Genomic DNA, 27,354 nt, shown 5'->3' on the forward strand with positions numbered 1-27,354 from the left:
ACCTCAGTCTAAATCCCAGAGAATTAAAGATGGAATTATCAGGCTCTGACAAAAAATCAGGAAAAATCCCACCCAGCACCTTCTAACTTTGCTCCAGTTCCCCTTTCAATGAGAAAAATGCTGCTGGGAAAAGGAAGAACTAGAGAAAAAAAATAGTTCTGGGTAATTTAAAGACAATTTAATCTTTCTGATTAATCTTTTCAAATGTAATGGAATTCTGTTCCAGTGATGAGGCTAATCCAGAATTACAATTCCCTGCATCTTTTCCTGCTCTGTGGGCCCATCCCACGTGCACCCAGCAACCCCAAACACTCTGAGGTGACCCCTCCAAGGCAGGGGCTGTGGGGTTTTGGACATGCATGTTTTCCTAACTAATTTCCATGTCACTGCTGCATCCTGATGGACCAATGCTCCTGGCAGGGTGTGGATTCTGATTCCCACTTGAATCAGCAGCCCTGGTGTAATATGGAATTTCTGGGCCAACAGACCCTGCAAAGCTCTCAGTTTCCTCCTGCTCACTGCTCTCAGTCCTGGCTGGGATTATCCATAAATCCCAGGAAATATTTATGGATATTATTTAGCAGTGTCCGTGTGGCAGAACTGAGAGTTGAGATTCACACAGAGGAAAGGCTGCAAACACAGAAAAAGCTTTGAGATGGGAAATTGTGATTTAAAAACTGACATTAAAAGGACCTGGAACTGCTGGAGCAAATCCAGAGGAGGCCATGGAGCTGCTCCAGGCCTGGAGCCAGGCTGGGAGAGCTGGGGAGGAGAAGGCTCCAGGGAGAGCTCAGAGCCCCTGCCAGGGCCTGAAGGGGCTCCAGGAGAGCTGGAGAGGGACTGGGGACAAGGGATGGAGGGACAGGACACAGGGAATGGGTCCCACTGCCAGAGGGAAGGGATGGGTGGGACCTTGGGAATTAGGAATTGTTCCCTGGGAGGTGGGGAGGGGCTGGAATAGAACTCCCAGAGCAGCTGTGGCTGCCCCTGGATCCCTGGCAGTGCCCAAGGCCAGGCTGGAGCAGCCTGGGACAGTGGAAGGTGTCCCTGCCATGGCAGGGGTGGCACGGGGTGGCTTTAAGGCCCTTCCAAGCCTTCCAGCTGGAATTGTGACATTTAGAACATCTCACAGTGCAGGACAAGGCCCAGCTCACCTGTCCCTGAGAATTGTCCAGAGCTCTCCCCCCAGGCAGGCCTCCATCAGCATGTACAGGTACTTGCTGTCCTTGAACGTCCTGTAGAGCCTGAGGGTGGCAACCAGAAAATCACAAATAAATCCATTATCTAAGCACTAAACTGGCTGGTTTGACAGAGTTTAGAGAAGCTGAAGTGCCCTTCCTCTTCCTCCCAGGAAGGAATGTGGAGGAAAAACTGCCCCAAGGGATGGGCTGGGCTTTGTGAACCCATCCTTGAGTTCTGAACTGTGCTCCAAAATCCATGCTCTGTGCTCAACAGGATTTTCTAATGATAGTACATTAATTGGATTTATAGATGTGTTTAATAATATTAAATAACTACGGTGAAAAACCCCAGACATTCTTATTTTAACTTGATTTTAATGTTCAGCTGCTTTTGTACTTCCTAGTCCACATGCGGCTTTATCCACCCAGCAGGGTGTGGATGCAGGGAAGGCTTCCTTGCAGGTAGCCTGGACAGTAATTTTAATTTTTGTACATTTTTTGGTCATTAATTAAGTAATTAATTTTTGTAATTAATTTGTAATTTTTTTATAATAATTTTAACAATTCCTGCAGCAGAAAGGAATGCTGAGGGCGACTCCTGGTGCAATTCCTGCATTCCTGGCAGTTTCCAAGAGTTAAAAATTCAGGAGTTAAAAATTCCAGGAGTTAAAAATTCAGGAATTAAAATTCCAGGAGTTACAAATTCAACAGCTGCCACCACATGATGGAAATGAAACCAGGTGAGTTTTGCAGATTCCAGCACTTCCCTGCTAATCCCAGTTATTATTTTGACAGAGCTGTGGGATGGATCAGCAGGAAAACACTGCAGGATTTGGTTCCTTTGGAAGACATCCATTTCTATTTATATAACACCAATGGTCATTTATAACTAACCATTAAATAATGGTAAAATTGATGGTTTCAACAAAAATCCCCCCATTTATTTCTTGCCACTTGGACAAAGTATCATTTATCCTAATACACATTTAATCACTATTAAAGTTTGCAGAAAACTTCAAGAATCCAAAATGTAATTTCATGTTTTTAATTGCTTGGTAATTTAAATTACCAAGTACCGAATTGCTTTCCCTAATTAAGGCAGCCCTGCTGAAATTTTTATGGGCATTAAACCTGGCCTAAAATGCACAGATTAAAAAAAATCAAATATTATTTATCAGCTATCATGGACACATAAAGTTTAGACACATGAAAGGACATTATTTCCTAAGTTTAAATGACACAATATTTGAATAACTTTTTAATTTAATTCCTTATTCCTTGAAATATTTGCACTTGTTTGGCCCCTGATCCAAGCCAGAGCATTTTGTTCTGTTTGAGTTTCAGTTTATATAAAAGACAGTTTTACTTAGTGCCACTTGGCCTCTCCTGCTCCTTTTGTCTGGTTTAATTCACTTTAATAACCAAACCAAATTATTCTTCAAAGACTTTTTAACAAACACAATGAACTAAGAAAACAACCAAGTTCTTCAGGAATTTTGTCTTTCCCATTGTGTCCTTGCTCTAAGATTATTTTAAACCCACCTTTCATCTAACAGCTCAAAACTGAATTAATCTACTGAAATATTCAAATTTTTGCCCATTTCACCCCCCCAAAAAAAATTCTCCCGGCTGGTCCAAGAAACAGAATAAACAAGTTATTGACTAAACAATAAATAAGTTGAATAATTTTAGGATAGATACTATAGGAAAACTTCAAATCCCTGTGGATGGCCAAGACTTTGATAAATCAAATATTTTCTAGCAATAGCAAAAGGTTGGACTTTTTGATTTGGAAACCTTCCCAGAGCAGGGTTTCCATGGGATATTAAATTTAATTTCATGGGATACTGAATATAATTCAGGGATGGTTGCTGCTGCAAAAGGTGGGAAACACTGCAGGATATGGAAGAAGAAGATGCACAGGTAAAATATCCTTGTTGTGCTTCCCTGCTGAAGGATGAAGAGTGGGAATTTCATTGATGAGCCATGAATGTCACTGGCTCCATTAGGAAATGTTTGGAGGCTCAGGTTCTATGTAGGAGTGGGTATTTCTGGGAATGGTGGCTTGGCAGGCCCTGCACTTCCCCTCTCATCCCAAAACAGCTCAGCCCTCCAAAAATCCCGAGGCTGCAATGGCCCACAGGGAATATTTGGCTCTGGGCTGGGTTACAGGGAATGTTTCAGGATCCAGGAGCACATCCTGAAGGGAATGGCAGCCGGGCACTGTCAGGCTCCAGTTGTCACCCATGAATCACAGGAGAAGCCATGGGGAATCCCAGGGATGAGCCTAGGAAGGAAACACCCACTGAGTGCCCCAGCCTGGCCACGTGCTTCCCTCTGGATTCATCCCAGGGGTTTGGTTTCACCCTGGGATTGTTTGCATCTCCTGAGCAATTTCTGGGAGCAGGGCTGATCTCCTAAGGCAGAGGAGTTTTCCTGGTGTCTCTGAGGGTGGGATGAGGCAGCCTTGGCTTGGATGCCCTTCAGGTGGCTCCAGGGCTCCTCAGCACTCACTGCTCCATCCTGACCTACAGCATTGAAAGAACCTCCTTTCTGTCCTCACAGCCATGGAAAAGCCAGGGAATTCACAGAATCCACAGAATTCAGAGAATGACTGGGTTGGAAGAGACCTCCAAGATCTCTGAGTCCAACCCAGCCCCAACACCTCAACTAAACCCTGGCACCCAGTGCCACATCCAGGCTGTTTTAAAACACATCCAGGGATGGTGACTCCAACACCTCCCTAGGTAGAACATTCCAGAACTTTATCACCCTTTCTGTAAAAAGCCTTTTCCAAATATCCAACCTATATTTCCCTTGGCACAGCTTGAGACCAAATGGTGTTAATAGGGTGGAAACAACCAAAAATGCCCCTTTAAGTCCCTGGAGATGTGCTTAGGTTTGGGGCAGGGAGATGGTTTTAATGTGTTTGCCCATGAGGAGTCCAGGGATGCTGAACTTGAGTTGTCAAATATTCCCTAAAGAGAAATGCTGAAAACAGCTGCTCATTTCATGGCACTGTGTCATCTCAAAGGATCAAGCCCTGCCTTCCAACTTCTCTTAGTGAGAAGGAAAACTCAGAAATTGGGAAGGAAAGGGAAAACTAATCTTGAGGAGGGGCAAAGCCAAGTCATTATAAATACATACATATATACATATATACATATATATATATATATGTATATATGTATAAGTAAATATAAATTCTTGATGGTGAGTCCAGTGCCTTGTCACTGTCATATTTTCTGAAAAATCCCTTTGCCAGGATTTCTTCTACTGGGAAGCTGAGAAGCCACAGAGAAAAAGGAAACCAATTCTTATCTCATTTGCTTCTCCTGCATTGTGCTCACATGTGGAATGTGTTTGGAAATTGTTTATCCAACTGATGGTTGTTTCATTGGTTTCATGTGAATTGTTTTGACTCTGGCCAATCAGGGCCATGCTGTGTTGGGATTCTGGAAAGAGTCATGAGTTTTTATTATTAGCTTTTGAGCATTTAGTAGGTATCCTTTCTGTATTCTTTAGTATAGTTTAGTATCACAGACAACTTTTATGGAAAATCCTTTCCTTAGGATTTTTTCCTCCTGAGAAGCCCAGAGGCCTCAGGAACAAAATTTAAACAATGATTATCTGCTGCTGTGGAATGTAACAGATGGATCTGTGATTGATCTCATGTGGTTGTTTCTAATTAATGGCCAATCACAGCCCAGCTGGCTCAGAATCTCTGTCCAAGCCACAAACCTTTGTTATCATTCTTTCTTTTTCTATTCTTAGCCAGCCTTCTGATGAAATCCTTTCTTGTATTCCTTTAGTATAGTTTTAATGTAATATATATCATAAAATAATAAATCAAGCCTTCTGAAACATGGAGTCAGATCCTCGTCTCTTCCCTCATCCTAAGACCCCTGTGAACACCATCACAATTTAGTATAGTGTTCTTTAATATAATATAGTATCTTAAAATGATAAATCAGGCTTCTGAGAACATGAAGTCAGATTGATCATTGCTGCCTCATGCGGGGAACCCCACAGATCCAGCAGGGAGGTACCTGACGATGAAGTCGGAGTGGGCGCTCTGCATGATCTGCTTCTCGGAGCGGATGTGCTCCTGCTGCCGCGTGTCCACGATGTGCCGCTTCTTCAGGATCTTCATGGCAAACGTCTTGGCCTCCTCGCTCTTCAGCTGCACCTGGGAGGACAGGACAGGGTCACACACAGCCCACAGCCCCACACCTGCCTGCCAGCAGTCCCACCTCCCTGCCTCCCAGGAGTTCCTCACAGCTCTCCAGTCACGATCCAGGTTTGTAACTGTGTGGCTTACTGCTAAAAAAGCCTTTTCTAAATGCCACAATTGTTAGGGAAAAGCTAAATGTGGGTGTTGCTCTGGGGTCTGTGGAAACCCAGAGCACTGGGAATATTTCTCTGACCCTGACCCCCAGGGGAGCACTGACTCTGACCCTCATTCATGGAGAAAGTTTCCTAAACTCCAGAATAGACTGGAACCCACAAAAGTGTGCAATAGATTATAGAGAGCAGGGTAGGTGTATCACTTGGTAAGAAATTGATGTTTTGGGATTTTTAGTGTGTTGTGGATGGAAGCAAGATGGGGGGCACAGGGTGTCATCCTGGGTTTCTTCTTCATGCTGCTTCTTCCTCCTTCTCCATGGGTTTGGGTGGCATTTTGTAATTGGGCAGAAAAGTCCCCATTGCAGCTCTGTGGGATCAGTTATTGGGTTAAAAGGGAAAATAATCCAGGTGCCAGTTCTTAATTGGATAGTTTAGTCTTAAAATACCTTGGAACAAGAGATTGTTGGCCATTTTGTGCCTTGCTGCCAAACTCATGGTTGTGAGATTTTTTTACAGATAAAAAATAATAAACACCTGAGTCTGAACATGAACTACTGTCTCAATTGCCTTCAATCCAGACCCAGAGAAACCAACAACTGGAACCCCAGCAACTGGTACCACCACAGGGCCAGGAGATGTCACCAGTTAATATCTGGTTTCCCCAACCCCGTTTTCCTCCAGGTCACCCCACCTGTGCTGGCTCTGGCTGGGAATTGCAGGGCTGGGATGGCAATTCCAGGGTGAGCAGACCTGCCTTCCCAGCAATTCCAGGGTGAGCACACCTGCCTTCCCAGCAGCACTCCCTGCTCACAGCTTGGCTTCTCACCTTAAGCCTCTGCCCCCTATTTTTAGCCCGGTTCCCCAAGCTGGGGCTGACAGGATTTGTTTGCTTGCTCTCAGGGTAGCCCTGGCAACTTCTGAACCCTGAGCCACCCCGAGGGGCAGGTCCCTATCCCAAATCCAGCTGGAAGGCAGCCAGCCTTCCCATCCTGGCCAACCCTCTCAAAGAAACCCCGCTGTTGACCTCCCAGGCCTCCAAGTCTGCTGAATTCCCCCAGCAGCTGCTCACAACAATATCCCAGTGAGTGCTTTCCCCCTGTGGAGCACGAGGTGCCATCTGGCAACTTCTGTTTGGGTGTCCTTGTAGGAATTTGGCTTCTGCCAGAGGGAAGCAGCGTGGCTGTCACTGAGCCCTGCCACAAACACAGCCTGACTTTAGGGTTAGGAGGCAACAATCAGAATTTATTTAATGCCAGATCTGGTTTTGTATTGTTTTCCTGACAGGAATGTGGGTGGATATGAGACATGGCACCTTTGTAGGACTGTGGAATGTGCTGAGTTGGAAGAGCCCCTCAAGGATTATTCAACTCCAGGCCCTCAGACACCTCAATAATCCCACCATGCTCCTGGGATTGTCATCCAAACTTCCCCCTGGGCTTTTCCCAGGCCACACACCCTGAACTTGAACAGTTTCTTGTCCACCTGCTTTGTTCTGGTGTGGTTCAGGGACCAGGGAAACACCAGGAGGGAGGGGATCCCCAGGGAAACACACACCAGGAGGAGTGGGATCCCTGTGGAAACACCAGGAGAGATGGTGGGATCCCCAGGGAAACACCAGGAGAGATGGTGAGATGCCCATATAAACACCAGGAGGAATGGTGGCATGGGATGGGTTTTAAGGTCCCTTCCACCACTCTGGAATTCAAAAGGCCAGAAAAAAAGGAGAGATGCAGCCTCTCTGGCTTTCCCATAGCCTTGTTTCATAGGATCACAGCTGGCTCCTCCTGTTGGAACCACTCCAAAATCCTTCCTTTGCTTTATGGTTTTAAACTTCTGCAGTTCTCAGGACACACACAGAACACCATGCCTGAATTTTGTCTGGTTTTTAGCACTTACACAGAAATAAATATGGTTTTACACCCTGGTGCTTTCTCAGGGTGCCTGGGAAAGTGGGTATTGAGGAGATGAAACCCAGAGCTCAATGGAAAAGAGGAAACAAGAGTTATGTGTTTCTTATCCTTCCTCCTTCCCTGCCTGTATTCCCTATAAATCATCCCTACGTGTGTGATATACAGTCTGCAACTCCAGCAATTCCTGTGCTGATCCAATCCCAGCTGACCTTGGGAAAGTGGAAACTTTCATAAAGATTTCCCAGCAGGCAGACAAAGCCCTCAGAAAGGATTTATTTCCCTCACTGAACATTCCAGGATACTTCCATGGGATGGAGGGACAGGACACAGGGAATGGCTTCCCAGTGCCAGAGGGCAGGGCTGGATGGGATACAGGGGAGGAATTGGTCCCTGGGAGGGTGGGCAGAGGCTGGGATGGAATTCCCAGAGCAGCTGTGGCTGCCCCTGGATCCCTGGCAGTGCCCAAGGCCAGGCTGGAGCAGCAGAAGGTGTCCCTGCCCATGGGATGAGGTGGCCCTGGATGAGCTTTGAGCTCCCCACTCACCACAGTTTCCCTCTGTGTCCCTCTGAATCTCCAAAACAAAGATGCTCATCCAAGGGAATTTTGTTTCCTGTGGAACTCTTCCAATAGGAAGGAGCCAGAAATCCCTGCTTTGCTGAAACGTGGCTATTTCCCCACCACATTAAATAAGAACTGACTCAACAGCAGCACTTCAGGAGCTGAATTCCAAGTGTTCCTCCTTGCTGGCCATTGCCAAGGTCCTGCATTTTCCCTGTTTCCCAGCCTGATCTGGTGGAACCAACCAAAATAGCAGCAGCTGTTGCTGAGAGCAGCATTTGGAAGGTGAGCTTTCCTGATCCTGGCAGCTGCACACACAGAGTGGCTGCTCCTGTCCCAGCAAGAGGGGACAGCCTGCTCTGCCTGCTGAAGGGATTCCTCTTCTCCCAGGATGGAAGAGAATTCCCCAAAATCAGCCAGAGGGGTGGTCAGGGTCTGCTGCCAGGGAACAGGGACAGGACAAGGGGAAAGGGCCTCAGGCTGGGCCAGGGGAGGCTCAGCTGGGACAGCAGCAGCAATTTCTGCATGCAAAGGGTGCTCAGGCCTTGGCAGGGGCTGCCCAGGGAGCTTTGCAGTGCCCAGCCCTGCAGGTGTCCCAGGCAGGGCTGGAGGTGGCACTCAGTGCTCTGGGCTGGGCACAAGGTGGGCACTGGGCACCGCTGGGGCTCCAGGGGCTGGCAGGGATTTTCCAGCCCAAATGATCCATAAGGATTTTTAGGGGCCTTTCCACATTTCCCTTAGGCCAGATTCAGCCTCTCTCCTCACCTAAGTTTAGGGATAAATGATAATTTGCATATCCAAATTAGATTCCCACTCCCTACCTCAAGCCAAAATTAATTTAGGGCTGGCTACAGAACGCACTGTGCTGGGTTAGGCTGGAAAATAAGTCAAGACTTAAATAAACCCCACCTAAGACACGGCTCAGAGTGCTTTTGGCTGCTCCTGGATCCCTGGCAGTGCCCAAGGCCAGGCTGGATGGGGCTTGGAGCAGCCTGAGACAGCAGAAGGTGTCCCTGCCCATGGAAGGGGTGGAATTTTGGAGCTTTAAAGTCCATCCTGGGATTCTGGGATTTTAGGAGAAGATGGGAAGAAAAATAATGGAGTAAAAGTGAAGTCTACAAGACACATTGTAGGCTGAATTTTGAAGGATGAATCCTTCAAATTTAATTCCAAGTGAGCAGCAGGGTGGTAAGCGTCTATGAGAGTGACTTTATTTTTTTTCAGGTAATCCAGATTCCACTGGTTGGGAAAGCCCTGAATTTCCTATCTCAATTAGAGCACTATGGGACTCCATAGAAAAATAATCTGCAAAATTATACACTAAAAAGACACTCAAAAAAGCAAATTTAACTATTTTTAATCAAATACTCAACTGTGCTAAACCCCTTTAACTCCACACCCTGACCCCTGCACTGAAAACTGATTTTTGTTGCTTGACAACAAACATAGCCAAACTTTTTATGAGTAAAGGGTAAATATTGGGCAAATACATTAAAATATATTAAAATTTTTGTCTCTCTACAAAGCCCAGAGGTAAAAATTATTTTTGCAGAAATGTCTGGAAGCAAAATGCTAAAAAGCAGTGAGGAATGTCACAGGTTTCATTCAAAAAAAGCATTCAAAGGAAAAGTAAATAGAGGAAGAAGGATTCTATGGCTAAGATATGTGGGAAATGGAAAAACTCACTGCTGTGGGGTCTTGGAAATATCAAATGGAGCTAAACTCCAACAATCCCATCCATCATCCTGCTCTTCTTCCCAGTTTGGATTTGTCGGAAATAAAACCCCTACTTTTATGTTTAATTCCCGCCTCTAGCTGGAGCTGAAATCTCTGGCTCAGCTCACATCCTGATCCAGCCTCTGCCCGGATTTGATGGACTCCCAACACATCCCATCTTCCCAAACGTTGCCAAGACCCTTTCCATGAACAGACAATCCCAAGGATGTGTTTCCATCTACAAAGGATGCCTTTAGTTTCAACAGGAGTTCAAAATCCAGGGAAAATTAAAACATGGCCCTGCAGTGGTGGGATAAACGCAAACACCCTGCACATGCTGGAGAAGGGAATATGCTGCAAATGTTGGGAACGGATGGAAAAAAAGGGTCACATCATCCCCAAGATTTTGCTGAACTCAGAAAGAGTGATGTCATGTCACAGACATCTTTTATGGAAAATCCTTTCCTTAGGATTTTTCCTCCTGAGAAGCTGAGAAGCCTCAGGAATAAAATGTAAACAATGGTTATCTGCTGCTGTGGAATGCAACAGGTGCATCTGTGATTGGTCTCATGTGGTTGTTTCTAATCAATGGCCAATCACAGTCAGCTGGCTCGGACTCTCTGTCCAAGACACAAACCTTTGTAATCATTCTTTTCTTAGCCAGCCCTTCTGATAAAATCCTTTCTTCTATTCTTTTAGTATAATTTTAATGTAATATATACCATAAAATAATAAATCAAGCCTTCTGAAACATGGAGTCAGATTCTCATCTCTTCCCCAGCTGAAGAACCCCTGTGAACACCGTCACATTGTCAGAAGTGTTTGGGATTTCCTTGGGTATTTGGTCTCAAATTCCTCACTGAAATCCCCAAATCTGCTCCCCTTCATAGCAACCAAAAGATCCATTCTTTCAAAAGCCAAAGAATTCACAGGATCCTGGAATAACTGAGGCTGGAAAATCCCTGCCAGCCCCTGGAGCCCCAGCTGTGCCCGGTGCCCACCTTGTGCCCAGCCCAGAGCACTGAGTGCCACCTCCAGCCCTGCCTGGGACACCTGCAGGGCTGGGCACTGCAAAGCTCCCTGGGCAGCCCCTGCCAAGGCCTGAGCACCCTTTGCATGCAGAAATTGCTGCTGCTGTCCCAGCTGAGCCTCCCCTGGCCCAGCCTGAGGAAATTTCTGACAATTAAACCCAAAAATTAGGAGATTTGCAAGAGAAAAATTACCTTTCTAATAAAAAACTTTGCATTACCTAGGAAAAGCAGCTGGCTTAGGAATTGGAATTGGGCACAGTTGGAAATTCCAGCCAATAAATATCTGGGTTCTGCATCTGTCAGCCCATCAGAAGACAAATGCAGTGGGTTTTTCCTCATTATCTAATTAATTCACTAATGGCTTTGTTTACAACACAGGCTGGAGGCTGGAAGAGATTTAATTAAACTTCAGAAGCTGGGGCCAGATTTCTCTTAAAAAACAAATAAAGCTGAAAAATTCCATTGTGTCCACTTTGTGCAAAGCCCATAAAACATGTCTGTGACATTTTATGTGCATATTTTTATTTGTGTCTTTAGAAATCCCCATCCTGCAAAGGAATTTTGCTTTTTGGGGCCACCATGAGGCCAGAAGGAGTGCAGAAGGCAAGGATGTGATTTTTAGCCTCCCTGTGCTCAGCCATCACCTACAGACATCAATTCCATGGAAAAATGACTCCAATCCTGGATATTGAGCTACTCCAATGTATTTATTTCAGAGCTGTCAAACATAATCTTGATTTAAACCCAGAAGAACTGACCCGGAGCAGATGCTCCGGAGCACAGGATTTGAGTGAAAAGGAAATTAAAGAACAAAGCCAAGAGCAATAAAGGTGAGCAGAGATGATTTCTGAGGGCTGGGGACACCTGCCCTCCATCCCTGTCACATGAGGTGACATTCCCTATGCCAGTGGCACTTGAAATTCTTATTTTCCTGATGTTAATCCTGCATCCCACCTCAGAAGATGCTCAGCTGACATAAAGCAGGGAGGCTGAGGTGTAAAAAGGAGTGGATGCATCCCAAAAAGGAGTAAAAAGGAGTGGATACATCCTCTCCTGCCTTTTACTGTGGTTCCTCCAACCCTGGATGATTTATCCCTCAAGAAAAACCTAGATAAAAGTCAATTGCATAGCCCAGTTTGGGATGAACAGGAGCATCCATAAGGATGTTGGAAGAGCCACCAAAAACTGAGCAAAAAACCACTCATTCCAAAGCTTTGGAATTTTTTTTCCTGAGATACAAAAAACAAAACTGCCTGGAAAACCAAGACAAAAGGGGATTTCCATGTGTAATACCCATGGAATTGAAAATAATTTCTATTTTGAAAATAATTTCTATTTTAGGCCGTCTGACCTAAAAGCCATATCCTTGTGCATGGAGGTATGGAAAGGGTGACCTCTCCAAGGCACCAGCATTCCCAGAGGAGTCTGGAAAGCCACATCCATGGAATGTTATTCCTTCTTGGACAATCCCAGTCCCAGATATTCCAGTTTCCCCCAGTAGCCATCTCCAGTGGTGACATTCTGAGGCTTTGTGCCCAAAGCTATAAAATCCCTTTTCCTTGCCACATCCTTCACTTTTTTTGATCCATTTTACTCCTGGAAAGCACAAAAACTGGGAATGTTTGCCAGGAAAATTCCTGCACTTCCATTTTCAGGCAATAAAAGAGCTGATTCCTCCAATATATTTCGTGTTTTTAGCCCGAAGCAATAAACCATGTTTTTAATGGAGGAGGTGGAAGCATGAGGCAGCAATTCCAGGCTCAGTTTTGACAAAAGAAGTATTTTTTTGGCTTTGGAACAAAATTTCCTTCTGTGGTCAAGAAAAACCAACAAAATCTGGTGTGCTGAGCTACGCTTTTAAATATGTTTTATCTGTGTGCAGTTCAGAGCTACAAAAAATGAGTTTATCCAGAATTTTCCTGTTCAGAAGAGGGGTACCCACCCTGGAAGAAAACCTCTGGGAATGTTTTTCCCACCTCAGGTGGCTCCAGGGTTTCTTGGAGGCTTTTGGGGTGTGAATATCTGCTCAGAATGGAATATTTCTACTCGAGCTGACACCTTGAAGGGACAGAGCATGCTCTTCCTCTCACCTGGGCCAGGGTCTCACATCACCAGGGTGGAGTTTTTGTCACTTTAAGGCTGTCCATGTCACCTGGCCATGGCCCCTGGTGAGGGTCCCACCAGCAACCCCTCATGGACACAAACTTTGCACCTCCCAAGTTTTTGAGGTTGGCAAAACCCCTTAAAAATGAACCCAAAACCTTCCCAAGGCTCAAACCAAGCCCCAGGCTGGTGGGCCCCTCACTACAGGGTGGAGAAGGCAGATGTTAATTGAGGGGACAAATCCCTGGTGTCAGGAGATGAGGGAGGGACTTCAAAAGAGAGCTTGAGCACGACCTCCTGCTCTAAAGCATCCTCAGCAGCTGACTCCTTCAAAATACTCATAAATTGAATATTTATAAACAAAATAATCCCACATTAAACCCCAAATCCCAGGAAGGGCCCACAGATGTTCTTTCCTCCACAGGATTTCATATCTAGTCAGAAAAAGTCAGGGAAGTGCAAACTGAGCTTTGCACACCAAATCTCCTCTTTACATCACAAACAACCACCAAAACCACTCGGTTTTGCCCATTTTACTATCCTTCAGCTCCCACAGGGTTATGGAGAGGAGGCTTCTCTGAGGTTTTGTGGTGGCAACAGGGACTCCGTTCCCCCTGTGCCCGGGCTTGCAGGAGTTCCTGACATTCTGCACGAGTGTCCGGTGTCCGGAGCTCCTGGTGTAACCCAAGTCCCTCTTCCTACTCCAAGGTTTTGTGTTGCCTTGGTGCTGCAAACAACTCCCCTCTGGCTCTGCTTTAAAGGAGAACACAGAGCTCCAAAGCTCCAAGCAGAGCAAAAAGCAGGCTTGGATTTTGTCTTTTGTGCACCCTGTTTGGGGTGTGTTTTCATGGGTCGGGTGCTGAGTGTTCAGCTTGGAGGATAACCAAGTGCAACCACTCTAGAACTGAATAAAAAATGTGAGGGAGAGGCTTTCTACTGTTACTCTGAATCTGGTTAAATAAGATTTTAAGTTGCTCTTCCAATCCCAGCACTCACCCAATCCTCCAGGTTGTTTTTAAAAGGCCATAATAAATCAATGCCATAAACCATTTAAGAGAGAGAGGAGATGTGCATTCCTCTCCCAGCCTAGGATATAAATCCTCCTTGCCTACTGCAAAGCATTTATTGGTACATTTTTTATGTCTCAGGAAATGTAAGTCAGCTTGCTTCACTAGACAATCCCAGCAGATCATTTTTCTCGGGGTTATTGGGGCATGATAACAAAGAAAATTAAGCTTTTAACACAGCAGTTGCATGAGGATGTCACACAAAGAAGAAGAGGTCACCTACCAGCTCCACTCTCCCGAAGCCTCCGACTCCCAGGGTGTCAATGATGTTGAAATCCGACAGTTTCAGGTTGGCAAAGAAGGCAGCTTCGGCTTCGTATCTGGAGGTTTTGAGGCGAAAAAATGGAAATTTCTTAGAGGTGCAAACCTGAGCGGCACGAGCCGCCACCGTCCCCGTGCTGTGGGAGCCTGGGCCAGCCTTTACCTGCTGCACTTCCATCTCAGCTCTCAAAATTCACTTTTCTGCTGCTCCCAATCCCAGCATGGCTCCGGAGGGCACGGTTTTCCAAATTTTTCAATTTAATTTTTTTTTTGTTCCATAGCAAACATCCCTACTGAGGGTGCAAAGCCAATGCCTGGCACTGCATTGCAGCTCCCAAGGCTGGGCACTTTCTAGTCATCTTCTCCTGGGTGAGGTTTGCTTGTAAATATTTTGGTGTCTTTAAGGATTTTTTGGAAGATAGAAGTCTCTCCTAGGAGTTTCTCATATCCACAGGCTGGCAGCAGTTTCTATAAATGTTTATTGGAAGTGGCAGGATCACTAAAGGTCCCCGGAGAGAAATCCCAGCCAGGTTTTATGAAATCAGATCTGATAAAGCTGCAAATGCCTGAAATGAATGACTTCAGGCACAGATCAACATTTCTATAAGGATATCTTCACTTGTTCTCCTCCTCTAAACCCACTCAGAGCAGCCATCCCAAGCCAGGAGGTCCCAAAATCCTGATGCTCTCTGTTTATCCCCACAACACCACGCGCCTGAGTAAGGAACACGCAACTCCAACCCGAGCAAGCCTGCCAGAATCAGCTTCCCATGCCTGTCCATGACCATAATCCCCCCAAAATAGCTCCTTGTTAAGGTTTAGGGTATTTTTAGAAAGGCTTGGAGGGGAAATGGATGAGAAGGATCCACTCCCTCCATAAAATGTGACATTTGTCTGCCGGAGAGTCCCTGGGTGTGTCCGACCTTTGGCTGTGGGTGACTTTATGGGATAAGAGTTGGCTGGATTATGGAGAGAGGCTTGGAGGGTGCAAGGCTTCATTTTAGCTGGAATAGCTTGGAATTAACAGTAGGGAATAATCACTGGAGGCTTTGCTCATGCAGGGTGACAGCAGTGGGAAGATGAGCCACCATCCCACTCCCGTGGCCAGCTTTGGGACATTCCCACCCTGATTATTTCATTAACAGATTCACTTCAAACCACCTCCTCTGCTCTATTTAAAACCTCAATGCCAATGGGAGATTGAGATCAAAACTCCATCATTTTCCAAGTGAAAAGGGAAACCTACAAATAAGAGTCCAACAATGTGAAAGGTCACATCACAAAGCCCCAAATCTGAGGCAATAAAGCACAATTTTCTCCCAGGGGCTGCTGTCAACAAATGACTTCAGCTCTGCTTTGTTTTTTATGCTGTCACCAGATCCTGTTGGTGACCTTGCTCCTGAGGCATCTGACTTTGGAAGCCAATCAGCTCGGAGCCTGCTGTGAACTTGGGATAACCTTGTGTGCCACAGCTGCTCATTGATCCCTCCGTGCTCATCACGAGGCGAACGCTGAGCTGGCACTAAAAAAGGATTGAAATGTCCCCTTCCAAAGCACAGTACAGCCATCATTTCAGGGCTGACAGAGCAGTGAGGGCCTCTCCTTTCCATGATGAATGGACAGAACAGTTGAACAACTTTAATGATTTCTAATTGCCAGGAAGATGAAATCCCAGCTTGGAAAATTTCCTGCCAATGCACAAATAGAGGTAAAATTTCAGGGTCACACCACGGTTTGGGCTGGAAGGGACCTTCAAAACCACCTGATTTCAACCTCCCTGCCATGGGCAGGGACACCTTCCATGGGTAAGGAAGCTGAAATCTTCTGGATTTGCATTGGAACAAGTCGAAAAAACCCCTGCATTATTTTGCTTAGAAAAATACTTGCTGCATTCTTGGCATTGCTTTGGGAAATCCCTTGGCCAATTCCCTCTGTCACACTCCTTGGATGTAGTGAGAACACACAAGTGCAGCAAAGCAGATGAGGCAAATTGGATGCTTTTTTTTTTTTCCTAAATACTGTGCAACAAACCTCCAAACCATAAAAGAAATGCTAAAAATATGCAGTGAAACAAAACACAGGTAAAATTAAGCAAACAAACAAGCCCTTCCCATGCCCACTAACAACAGTGCCACTGGAATTCTGTTTTATTCCCAGCTACAAAAGTCCAAGTCCACTTAAACACCAAATTCCTATAAATTAAGTCGTCATGCATTCCAAACCTGCTAAGCTGGAGGAGAAATATCTTCAATAAAAAGATGAAAATACAAATATTCCCAAACTAAACCAGAACCCAGGGGTATGATCCTCATCAAGGAGTTTAGAATTCCTTCCAAATTCCTGAAGCTGAGCATGCTGCTCCCTGAACAGAAGCTCCTCTAGTTCTGTAGTGTGAGCTCTCCTTGCTCAACAGAACAATGGTAAAAATCATCTGTGGTGTTTGATTTTACCTCCCAAAATAAAAAGGCACTGGGAGGGAAGTGCTAAGGAATACAGAAGGCAGCTTCTGTATATTTATGTAGTAATAGTAATAGTAATAATAATAATAATAATATATTTAACAAATTTAATATATTTAATATATTTAATATATTTAACATATTTAATATATTTAACATATTAAAATATTAATATTTTTCTGTAGGAAAATGTTCATTTCTGGATCAGCATAAAGAATCTGTAAGTCAGGAATGTTTGGGATATTCACAGGGTGGCTTGGCTGTGGCTCCAGGGTGGCTCCAGCAGGGCCATCCCAGAGCCCAGGGCACAGCATTGTGTGCAGCCAGCTGTGCCCCAGCCCCAGAACAGAGGTAGGATGAGACCAGGGACAGTTTGGCCCCACTTGTGCAGGATTAAGTGGGAATAACTCACCCCTTTGTGGAACAAATCCACCTCTGCTTAGGCAGGGGGCTTTTCTCCACCTTGGAGATGCCAAAACCTCATGCAATTCCTCTTTAATCAAGCAGTTTTATTGTAAATCCCAGCCTTATGCCATGCTTGGAGACTTCCCAAATAATCACATGCTTTTGTGACTCTGGAAGAGTTTAAATTCCTGGATTAATTGATGGGAGGAGTGCTGGGAAGACACCTTGGAGGCACAAGTGGCATCACAGGCACATTCTGGAGCCGTGCACACACCAGGCCTGAGCTTCCTGCACTGGGATTTCTGGGCTTGTTTGTCTCCAGTGGAATTAGCTGTAATTAAAAAAGAGCCTTTCCCTGGATATTTTGGTAATTGTGCTGCTCATCCCAGGTCAAAATGCCAGGAAAATTCCAGCTTGAAGTGCACAAGAAGAAAAGATACAGGGAAGGTGTGATCCAAAAGCAATGAACAGTCTTTATTAAAGAGCTTTTAAAATGAAGGTTGAGCTTTTCACAGGAGCTGGTGGGACACCAGGAATCAACTCCCAGTGTGCTCCTCATGGAATTTTTTGCTTATTGAAGCAGGTTTTTGTCACCTACTGACACTAGCCCACCCTTGGCAGGGCTCACAGCCCACTCCTGAAGGTGACAGCAGAGTGGGACCTCAGAGAGCAGCACAGGAGATGTTCAGCTCTGAGTTAGGCAGGAGCATCCTGCAGAGTCTCCAAGCTCTTCTCCCAGATTTACTGTGAATCTGAATGGCAAAAAACCTCCTCTGGAAGAGCTGGGGCTTGGGAACACCACTGCTTTCCCTGCCTCCAAATAAAATACCTGTTCCTGAGGAGCTGCCTGGCCTCAGGCTCCTCTTGGGCACGGACAGGCACCACATACAAGACATCAGAGCAATCAGGGGGAAATTCCACCTTCCAATATCCCAATCCTTTGAAACAGCAGTGCAGGAGCCACAGCCCAAATGTCTGGGCAATGCTGTGCCCAAGGGGAGAGGAAATCCTGTTGTTCCTCATGCTCCTGGAGGTTTCCCAGCATTTAAATGAGCCACTGCCTCCTAGGATATTTCAAGCTTTGCCTCCTAAAACAATGAACAACAACAAAAATAATTAAATAACTGTGTTACCCAGGCAGCTGATGAACTAGAAAATGTGAGGAGCAAAGGTTTGCAATTACCCAACTGCTCAGCTCTTCTGAAGTAGCTCCTGATTCCCATCCTAACTGTGTTGGGAAACACCAGACATCTGTTAGCAAACTGTCATCTCCAGAGAAAACTTGGCTCCTCTCCACCTGCAGGCTGCCAGCCAGCCAGGAATTGCAACCAAATGAGAACCAAACACCCTGATCTGAGCAAATGCCACCAGTTTGGGGGGATAAACCCAGAATTCGGGAGCCTTCCCCACTGGCAGACACCAGCTTTGTTTAACAAGCAGCCTTTTATTTGGTTTTTTGGTCAGCCTGATCACTACCTCACCCATCACTGAGGAAATGCATTTCTGAAGATGGAAATTATGGAATCTCTGCAAAAACTGGGAAAAGTGGAGCTGCAGCACCTGGATGGTGACGATCAGAGCCAGCCGGCAAGGAGACACAGGTGAAGTGAGCCTGAGATCCACAGGTGGGGTGAGGAGGGAAATACACCCCAAAACTAAACCTTATTTCTGTGCCAACTAAAAGTCTTCTCCTTATTTTAAGATACAGTGAGATTCTAAAGGGGTCAGAGAATCATGGAATAGTTTGGCATGCAAAGGACCTTCATAATCTTGCTGTTCCAAACACCTTCCACTAGACCAGGCTGCTCCCAACCCTTTCTTGAACACTTCCAAGATGGGGCAGCCACAATTTGTTTCTTATTAAATGCTGCTTCTGATGGAGTAATTAAAAAATAATCTGTGTAAAAGAAAGAAAAAATTCCCCCAAATCTTCAGTTCTGTGGCTATTATAACTCTCCATCTAACTGCCCATATTTTAGCTGGGATGAAATAACCCACTGCTTCTGGTCCATCCATGGGACTGTGTCTGCCTGGTACCTTGAAATCATGTAAAGCTCCCTAGATTGGATTTGTGCTGTGTCAAATTTGAGTGAAAGTGAATAATGGCTAGTGGCAGGGACATGGTTGCAATTGCTGTCACCAGGAGGTGACATCCTTGAAAGTGATGTAAGGAGGAGCAGATGCAGCAAATGGTGGCAGGGCTGCCACAGCTTCCCTTCCCTTCCCTGCTGGCTCCAATGGCTCTGAAAAGCTCAGGATCACATCTTTCCAAGGGATTTGGGGCAATGGGGAATCCAGGAAGAGGTGAAAGTGAAAACAAAAGCACCTTGTGTCCTCATGATGAGATGCTGAGCTTCAAATGTGCCCTGTTTGAGGGGAGCAGGGACAGTCACAGGGCACTGACACAACCAGCAGGATCCAGAGCCTGGGAATGCCTGGAAGCAAATTCCTGGGAGGCACTGAGAGCAAATCCCTATTTCTTAGTGGTGTAGTGCCACTCATCCTCTCAGAGGTCCCATCCTAGGTGCAAACCCTTCTTATCCAGCATTGCCTCTGGATATCAATCCATGGGGTCAGGACTTCTGGGGGGAGATGTTCCTTGACAAACTTTTGGAGCAAGAAAAAACAACCAGGGCATGAAACCAAGCCTTGTTGGGAAAGGCCAAACCTCCTCCCCAGACTTCTCCAGGATCTGAGCACTCCCAGGTCTCCATGGATTAGCTGGAAGGGGGTGCTGGCCCCAAAATGCCCCTCGGGCAGAGTAGGCAGTGAGAGCAGGGAATAACAATGGTCTGCATGTAGGGGTGATGCCTTGAGAAGGCTGCCCTAGAACAGAGTTAAAGAATAAAGCAGGGATTTATTAAAAGGATCTCCTCCATGGATCCACCTTGGGCAGCACAAGAGCCCAGCCAGGGCTGCACCCAAGGTGAGCCAAAATGGGCACAAAATGGACACCTGGTCACGGGGTCTGTCACTTTGATCAGTTCTGCTCCATTTGTATATTGGAGTTAATTGTGCAATTACAGCTTTAGAATATGAAGTCCCATCCTGCTTGTTTTTCTCTCTTCAGTCCATGTTGTTTGTGCTCTTGGGTCTGAAATTTGGATCATTTGTCCTTGGTCCCCAGCTAGAGAAGGAATTGTTTCTCACCATCCCCTAATGTGAAGCTCAGACCCACAGACACTACAGCAGCACAGAATCTGAAAAATATAAAAGCTAAAACCTGAAACATCATGTGAAAGGCCTCTGTGCTCCTTCCTCTGCATACCACATGCCCATCTCCTCATGATGCACAAATGCACCTGGGAACTTCCCAAAGTTCCTTTCAGGGAAATCTGCCATTCCAAGGAAAAATTGCCATTCCAAGCAAAAGCCCAGCTCCTTGCCTGTTTTCCTGTTCATCACAAACATTACAGAACCACTGAATTAATTCCCAGCTCGGTCACATTATTGCCATTTATGAGCTCGCTCACAAGTTCAGATCCCAAAATTATTCCAGGATCTCTCCATCAATAATTCCTGCCTGGGATTAGCTACCCTATAATGCCAATCCAGTCCAGGGAGGGATGGATGCCACCCACTGACCCTGGCTGCTCAGAGAGGATTTACCTCCAGATGAGGATTTGCTGCCCTGCCCCAAGGAAGACCAAGAAGAAGAACATAAAACTCATCTTCTACTCTCAATTTTTTTGGTTTTTTTTTTAATTGCAAACCACACTGAAAGAGTGAAAAGATGGATCTGTGGATGGATCCAAGGTAAACAGATGGGAATAAAAACCCAGGTATTCCTTAGATCAGGTGTCTCCTTCCAGCCCACCCTTCTGAGGTGGCTTGAACTCCAGATTTAGCTGCTCCTCTCACTGCCTTCCACATCTGACACCTTCAAAAATCCAAACCAAGAGCTTTTTCCTTGGATTTTTAAAAGACATATGCTGGTGGTGCCACTGGGTTTGAAGCTGCAGCTGCTGAGACCATTGTGTCACGGACATATTTTACGAAAAATGCTTTTGCTAGGGTCTTTTCTCCTGAGAAGCTGAAATGAAATGTAAACAAAGATTATCTGCTGTTGTGGAATGCAGCAGGTGAATCTTTGATTGGTCTCATGTGATTGTTTTTAATTAATGGCCAATCACAGTCCAGCTGTGATTGGACTCGCTGGTCAGTCACAAGATTTTGTTATCATTCCACTTCTTTCCTTTCAAGCCTTCTGATGAAATCCTTTCTTCTATTCTTTTAGTATAGTTTTAATCTATAATTTTATTTTATAATAATATATATCATAAAATAATAAATCTGCCTTCTGAAACATGGAGTCAAGATTCTCGTCTCTTCCCTTGTCCTGGGACCCCTGTGAACACCACCACACCATTGCATGGAAAAGAAAGGCTGAAATTCTTCTCAAGTTCATGGTTTAAGGGCTGGGAATTTCTCTTGCATGCCCCAGCACCTGAACTCACAGCCTTTCACATCAGGAAAAAATTACACACCCCTGCTTCAGATTTTCTTACAGAAAGAGAGCTTTGAGTGGCAGCTCAAAGCTAAACCAGATGTTAAAGCCATGGCATCTCTAACTTCCTCTGGAAGGGGATCTGAAATTAAATATATAGGGTTAAATACTCACAGGTTCACTTATCCCCTCTCCTTTTTAAAAGCAAATCACTTTTCAGTGAGAGCTCAGCAACACAAACATGATACTGTGCTGTTGCAGCAAGCTGAGCTCATCCCAGGTTAGTTCAGTAGTTAAACAAAGAGATTTGTTGGCATTATGGGGCTTTGAAGACTTGGATTTTGCACAGGTCTCACCCAGAATTGTTACTGAACACACTGAAATGCAGCCAAAGCAGCTCAGAAAGTGTTTCTTTGAAAAGTCTGGGTTTTCTGAAAAGAGTTTTGTTGAAGCCCTAAATGTGCCAAGAGATTGGTGATACCTCACTGAACACCTCGTGCTGCTGGATTCAGTGCCTCCCACCCCACAGTGGGACCTCATCTGAGAGAAAACCCCTTCAAATGCAAATTTCACCTTTTTTCCCACCCAGATATTCACACAGGATCCTCTCCTATTGTAACACAGAGAAGTTCATCACTCCCTTTAAAGATCACAAGAGTCTGAGCCCTCAAGAGTCTGAGCTCCCAAAATCTCAACCTCTCCACTCCCCACAAGTTGTGGAATTGTTCATTAAACATCTACAAGATATTGATGGGCCAAAAAAAGCCACAATTTTGGTGCAAGAGCCAAAAAAATGGGATAGAAAATGCCAACTGATGGGAACTCCATGGAGATCAGAGCCCAGGTGCTCTCAGAAGAGCACAAAGAGAGTTTTTAGGGAACACAGCCCCTGATTTTCTCTGGAAGTCACAGGGAGATCCACATGGAAATGTGCATTTGTTTTTCAGATGCACATGTTCATCCTGAGCTCCTAAAATGCAGCTCCATGCTTCCAACAGGACTCTCCCCACCTCCTGCTAAAATGTCCTGAAATAGTTCAAACAAGACACCCTACAGCATAGTCTGATTAAACCCCCCCCAGATTTTAATCCATTTTAATTAAAAGGGGCGGAGGGAGGATGTGGAGTATTCCTTCCTCTGGTGGAGTTTCCTGTTCTGTGCAGTATTAGAGGATATTGCTTAAGGATGGGGGTTGTTCCTTCTCTTTTCCCTCTCTTTTTCCTGGTCTCTTGTTTTAATTCTGGGTGATTTTAGCTAGAGACCATAAAAATGCCTCACAGCACATTCTATCCTGGCCCAGTGAACAAAATCCTAAGGAAAAGCAGAAGATCTCTCACAACACCTCAAATGCTGCACTCAGACCTCTCACAACCTCATTTCATCCCATTGGGAATTTCTTTTCTATTTTTGGGGATATTTTTGCCATTTTTTGGAAATATTTGGGGCATTTTTGGGCACTTTTTGGGGCATTTTTTGGGCACTCACCTTGGTCACTGGCAGCACCACCAGGAGCCAAATCCAGGGGAGTTTTGGGCAAAATTTTGGGATTTTGGGGGGATTTTTTGGGATTTTTAAAGAATTTTTAATAAATTTTTTTGAAATTTTTTGGGATTTTTTTTCAGAACTTTTAATAAATTTGGGGGGAACTTTTGTCGCCTTTTCTTGATTTTTTTTTTAATTTCTTGGATTTTGGGGAGAATTTTGTGGGATTTTTTTATTTTTAGGCAATTTGGGGGGATTTTTTGGGGAAATTTTGCAGAATTTTGGGGGGATTTGGGTTGGTTTTTTTTTAATTTATGGGGAATAATTTGGGAAATTTTGGTATAAAATGGCATTTCGGAATTTGGGAATATTTGGTATAAAATGGAAAAGCAGTAAAATGTTATTTATCAACAGCCAAATAAACTAATATTCAAATCATGGATTCCTGGGGCAAATTTGGGTTTAAACCCCCAGATTCAGCAGATTCAGATTTCTGTGAGAACACCCACCCAACTCCTAAAGGAATAACACAAAGGCCATGGAAAACAAACTTCCCACAGTGATGTTTAATGCCCTTGAATATTTTAGAAGGGGAAAAATGAGTATTTTGATGAAAAAGGAGAGAATTCTCTGAATTCCCTCTTTTGTCCTCATTAGTTTCAGATTCAACAGTTTGGATCTATAGACAATAAAATCTCTTTGGAAAAGAAGGAATCAAGGGTTTTCCTTTCACTTTTCTGACTGAATTCAGAGGCAATACCTATAGATCCCTTGGGGATTTTTTTTCTTTTGGAAAACACCAAGGGGAACATGGAAAACAACTTAGGAAAACAAGAATTTTGCATTAAAATTCCAAATTAACTATGCAAGGCCAATAAATCCCAAACTGGATTCCAAGGTACCACTGAACAACACTAAAGGTATTTTAGGGAAAATTGTTGGGATTCATTGGGAAAGAGCCTCAGTTCCACCTTTGGAAAGCCAGACATGATCTCAAGGAAAGCTCAGCCTAACTACACCTTGAAATTGCTCTAATCACAGTAGTGGAAGATGGAATCTCCCCAGCTAATTACAAAGTGCTAATTAGATCCCAAGAACCCCAAAAATGGTGTCAACTCCAAGGAGCCCTTTTGCCTCCAGCCTCCAGGCAGGACCTGCATGGGAAAGGTCACCATGGCAACTCAGTTGCAGCTTTCTCTTCTTAAATTTTTTAAGGAATGTGGGGAACAGATCAATAAATTGATGATGTCAGACACACTTATTTGTCCAACTCGCTGTGTTCACCACTTACTGTGCATTTGTTCAGGTCCCAGGGGTTTCAGGCAGCTCTGCCAGTGTTTTGCCCTCGGTTCTTTTTTCCCAATGGGAAATTTTTTCTCTGTGGGAGTTAATCCCTTGCAAGAGGGATTCCAGCTTGGCTAAGAGGCAGAGCTCTACCTTGAGAGAGCCTGTGTTCCTTCTCCAGGGGCTGGAGGGGCATTGCATGGAATCATGGAATGGTTTGGAATGGAAGGGACCCCAAATCCCATCCAGTGCCACCTCTGCGATGGGCAGGGACACTTTCCAGCATCCCAGGCTTCTCCAACCTCATATTGAGCACTTCCAGGGATCCAGGGGCTTCTCTGGACACCCTGTGCCAGGGCCTGCCCATCCTCCCAGAGAACAATTCCTAATTCCTAATATCCCATCCATCCCTGCCCTCTGACAGTGGGAAGCCATTCCCTGTTTCCTGGCACTCCATCTTTATCCCTCTGGCCAATGCTCCAGCCATGCTGCCACTGCTGGTAGAAGCTGTTCCATTTTCCATCCTAATTTACTTGGGAAAAAAAGAGGTGACATGGAAGAGGAATGAAGGGAATATCACAGAAAATCCTACTGGAAAAATGGGAGCAGGCAGGAAACAGATTTTCCCTCACAAAGAGGGGTTTGGTGCACCCCTTGTTTGCTCGTGCAGACAGATGAAAATGTGGGAAGAGCTCATTGAACCAACCCCATCCTGGGATCTCCCTGCTCCAAACCCACTTCTAATTGGAGTTACCTGCTGAGATTTTGCTTTTTGTGTGAGCATTGCTTTGGAAAGCAAAACCAACATCTTGGGCCATGCAGGTCCTTTTGGCTCCACGTGGGATGGACTCTGCAAGGCAGGAAGAGTTCAACACCTCCACACAAACAACCTTTACCTGGCAAAAGGCAGGAAAAGGCAGAAGAATGAAGGGTTCATTTGGAGAAAATGTGGAGAAGCAGGAAAACCAAAGCACCTGTGCATGCACAAACATCCAGGAAAGGTCTAAGGGTGAAGAAGAGGAGAATTAGGAGGTCTCAGCTCTCAGGAAGGTTATTTTGGCACAGGGGAATGGCAGGGCCATCTCTGGGATGGCAGAATTACACCCCCAGAAGATGCTGGAGACAGGAAGGCTACACCAAACAGCCTGTCCTAAAAAAAGAGTAATTAATTGTGCTAAATCAGCTTAACAAAACAAATTATAAAATCAACTGTAGCTGGAAATTCCAGTGTAAACAAGGAAGGATGAGATTTCTGTGCACCCAAAGGATGAGCATGGGTGGCTGTGATCCGGTTTGGGTTGTAAAGGACCTTAAAATCATCATGTGATGGGCAGGGACAACTTCCACTTGCTTCAAGCCCTGTCCAACCTGGCCTTGGAAACTTTCAGGGATTGAGCAGCCACAAGAACGTGATAGATAAGAAAAGATAAGCCAGGCCCAATTCAAAGTCCTACCTTTGGGAGAACCTCCTTGTAAGAGAAAAATCATGATCTAACATTGCTGGAGAGAGGTTTCATATAAAAGCACCACTTGAAAAGTCACAAAAGAGAATTCAAAGAGCAGCTGAAGGAGCTGATGAAGAGAATGAAATCTCAACAGAGGCACATGGGGATTTGGACAAAGCCAACACATCCAGCATGGTGCTAGGAGAGGTCAGCAGGAATCTGGAGTGCCTGAGCGGCAGCAAGAGCCAGGATATTAAAAGCAAGAGCACCCTTCAAATATGAAGTAGTTTCAAACAAATCAAGAAAAAGGAAAGAAAAAAGAACCAAACCATGTCCAGCTGAAAGGGGAAACGCCATCAGACAGAACAAAAAAAGGCAAATAACAACTTCAAAAGGCTTCAAACCAAATAATAAACCCTTCCTGACCACAGCAGCAGCACGAGCCTGACCATAGGCTGTGGAGACCCTACAGAGACCCTCTGTGAAGAGCCCACCAAGGAGAACAAAGCCATGTGGGAGAAGCTCAGTGCACTTTTTACCACTGGGCTGAATGTGGAAGCTCTTGGGGAGAACCTCCCAGCACATCTTCCTTCCCAGGGAAGCTCCAGGGGAGCCCCACTGAAGTGTCAGGAGAGGACCCAAGCCCACCAAGGGACCAGATGGGCCTCCCCCAGCACTTCTGTGTGACCTCCAGGATGGAAGTGGCTTTTTGATGGGATCCAGAGCCCTCTGGTCCCCTCAACCCAACATCTGTCCCAACAGAAGCACTTGACACATGGATAAATCAGAGTTCTTTGGGGAAGTGCCAAGGAGCTTCCCAAGCCTACTGGAGCTCTTTGAAGGAGTCCCCAGGCACATGGGAAGGAGAGATCTGCTGGATACAGTTGGCTTGGATTTCCTAACGGCATCTGACGAGGTTTGAAAGGCTCTTACAGAAAGGATATAAGAAGAAAGGTCTGTGCATTGATTAAAACAAAAAAAAAAAAAGTTCAAAATGGGAAATGCATGGCTCGTTTTCCTAATGGAGGGAAGCCAGCAGCGCTCAGATGCTTCCTGTTGAACATCTTTAGGGATGAACTGGAAAAAAAAAGGAGAAGAAGTGAAGTGACAGCATTGGTCAAAGATATGAAATCACCAAAAGGCTGAGGTGAAAAATTGAACAAGGAAATAAAAACTGAGAGACAAGGTAATACCTACACTTGAAATGAAGTGGAATGAAGTGAGGGGGAAAAAAAATCCTGCATAAGGAGGTGGTGATGGTGTTTCATCCACCTTTACTGCTCTCAGCTCAAAAGCTAAGGAGTAAATTTGGAAAAGGTACTGGAAAGTGATGGTGAGGGGCACAGATCTGGAGTGGATTCTGTGCTAGGGGAAAAGACAACTGGCAGGAGATGGTCAAAGTTGAAAAGGTCAGGCTGTGCCATGGAGAGCAGCTGTGCAGATTCAGGGAAGAGAAACCCACCAAGGAATGCTCAAATCTATCGACATCAGGAAGTGCCCAAGTCCCAAATCACTGGAGAGCAGAGGAGGCCAATTAATAAATCAATAATCACCTCTTTGCTCTTCTCCCCCTTCTGGACATCTGCTGGAGGGCATTGGCAGAGACAGGACCCAGCTGGATGCACTGAGGCACTTCCAGCAGATCTGCACAGAACTG

General features: G+C 45.2%; 1 protein-coding gene across 3 annotated transcripts in view; it reads right to left on the reverse strand.

Moving 5' to 3' along the window:
• Positions 1-27,354, reverse strand: part of PRKG1 (protein kinase cGMP-dependent 1) — a 351,478-nt gene that overhangs the window by 12,268 nt on the left and 311,856 nt on the right. For 2 of the 3 annotated variants that reach the window (XM_059477119.1, XM_059477120.1), the window contains 3 exons: positions 14,138-14,234; positions 5,231-5,370; positions 1,155-1,244 (listed from right to left, as the gene is read on the reverse strand). In XM_059477119.1, the coding sequence (XP_059333102.1) occupies positions 1,155-1,244; positions 5,231-5,370; positions 14,138-14,234 (327 nt within the window). Of the gene's footprint in view, positions 1-1,154; positions 1,245-5,230; positions 5,371-10,936; positions 10,952-14,137; positions 14,235-27,354 lie in introns of those variants that run through there. The other variant, XM_059477121.1, reaches the window with a different exon arrangement.

The sequence above is a fragment of the Ammospiza nelsoni genome, chromosome 8, assembly GCF_027579445.1.
Source record: "Ammospiza nelsoni isolate bAmmNel1 chromosome 8, bAmmNel1.pri, whole genome shotgun sequence".
Lineage (NCBI taxonomy): Eukaryota > Metazoa > Chordata > Aves > Passeriformes > Passerellidae > Ammospiza > Ammospiza nelsoni.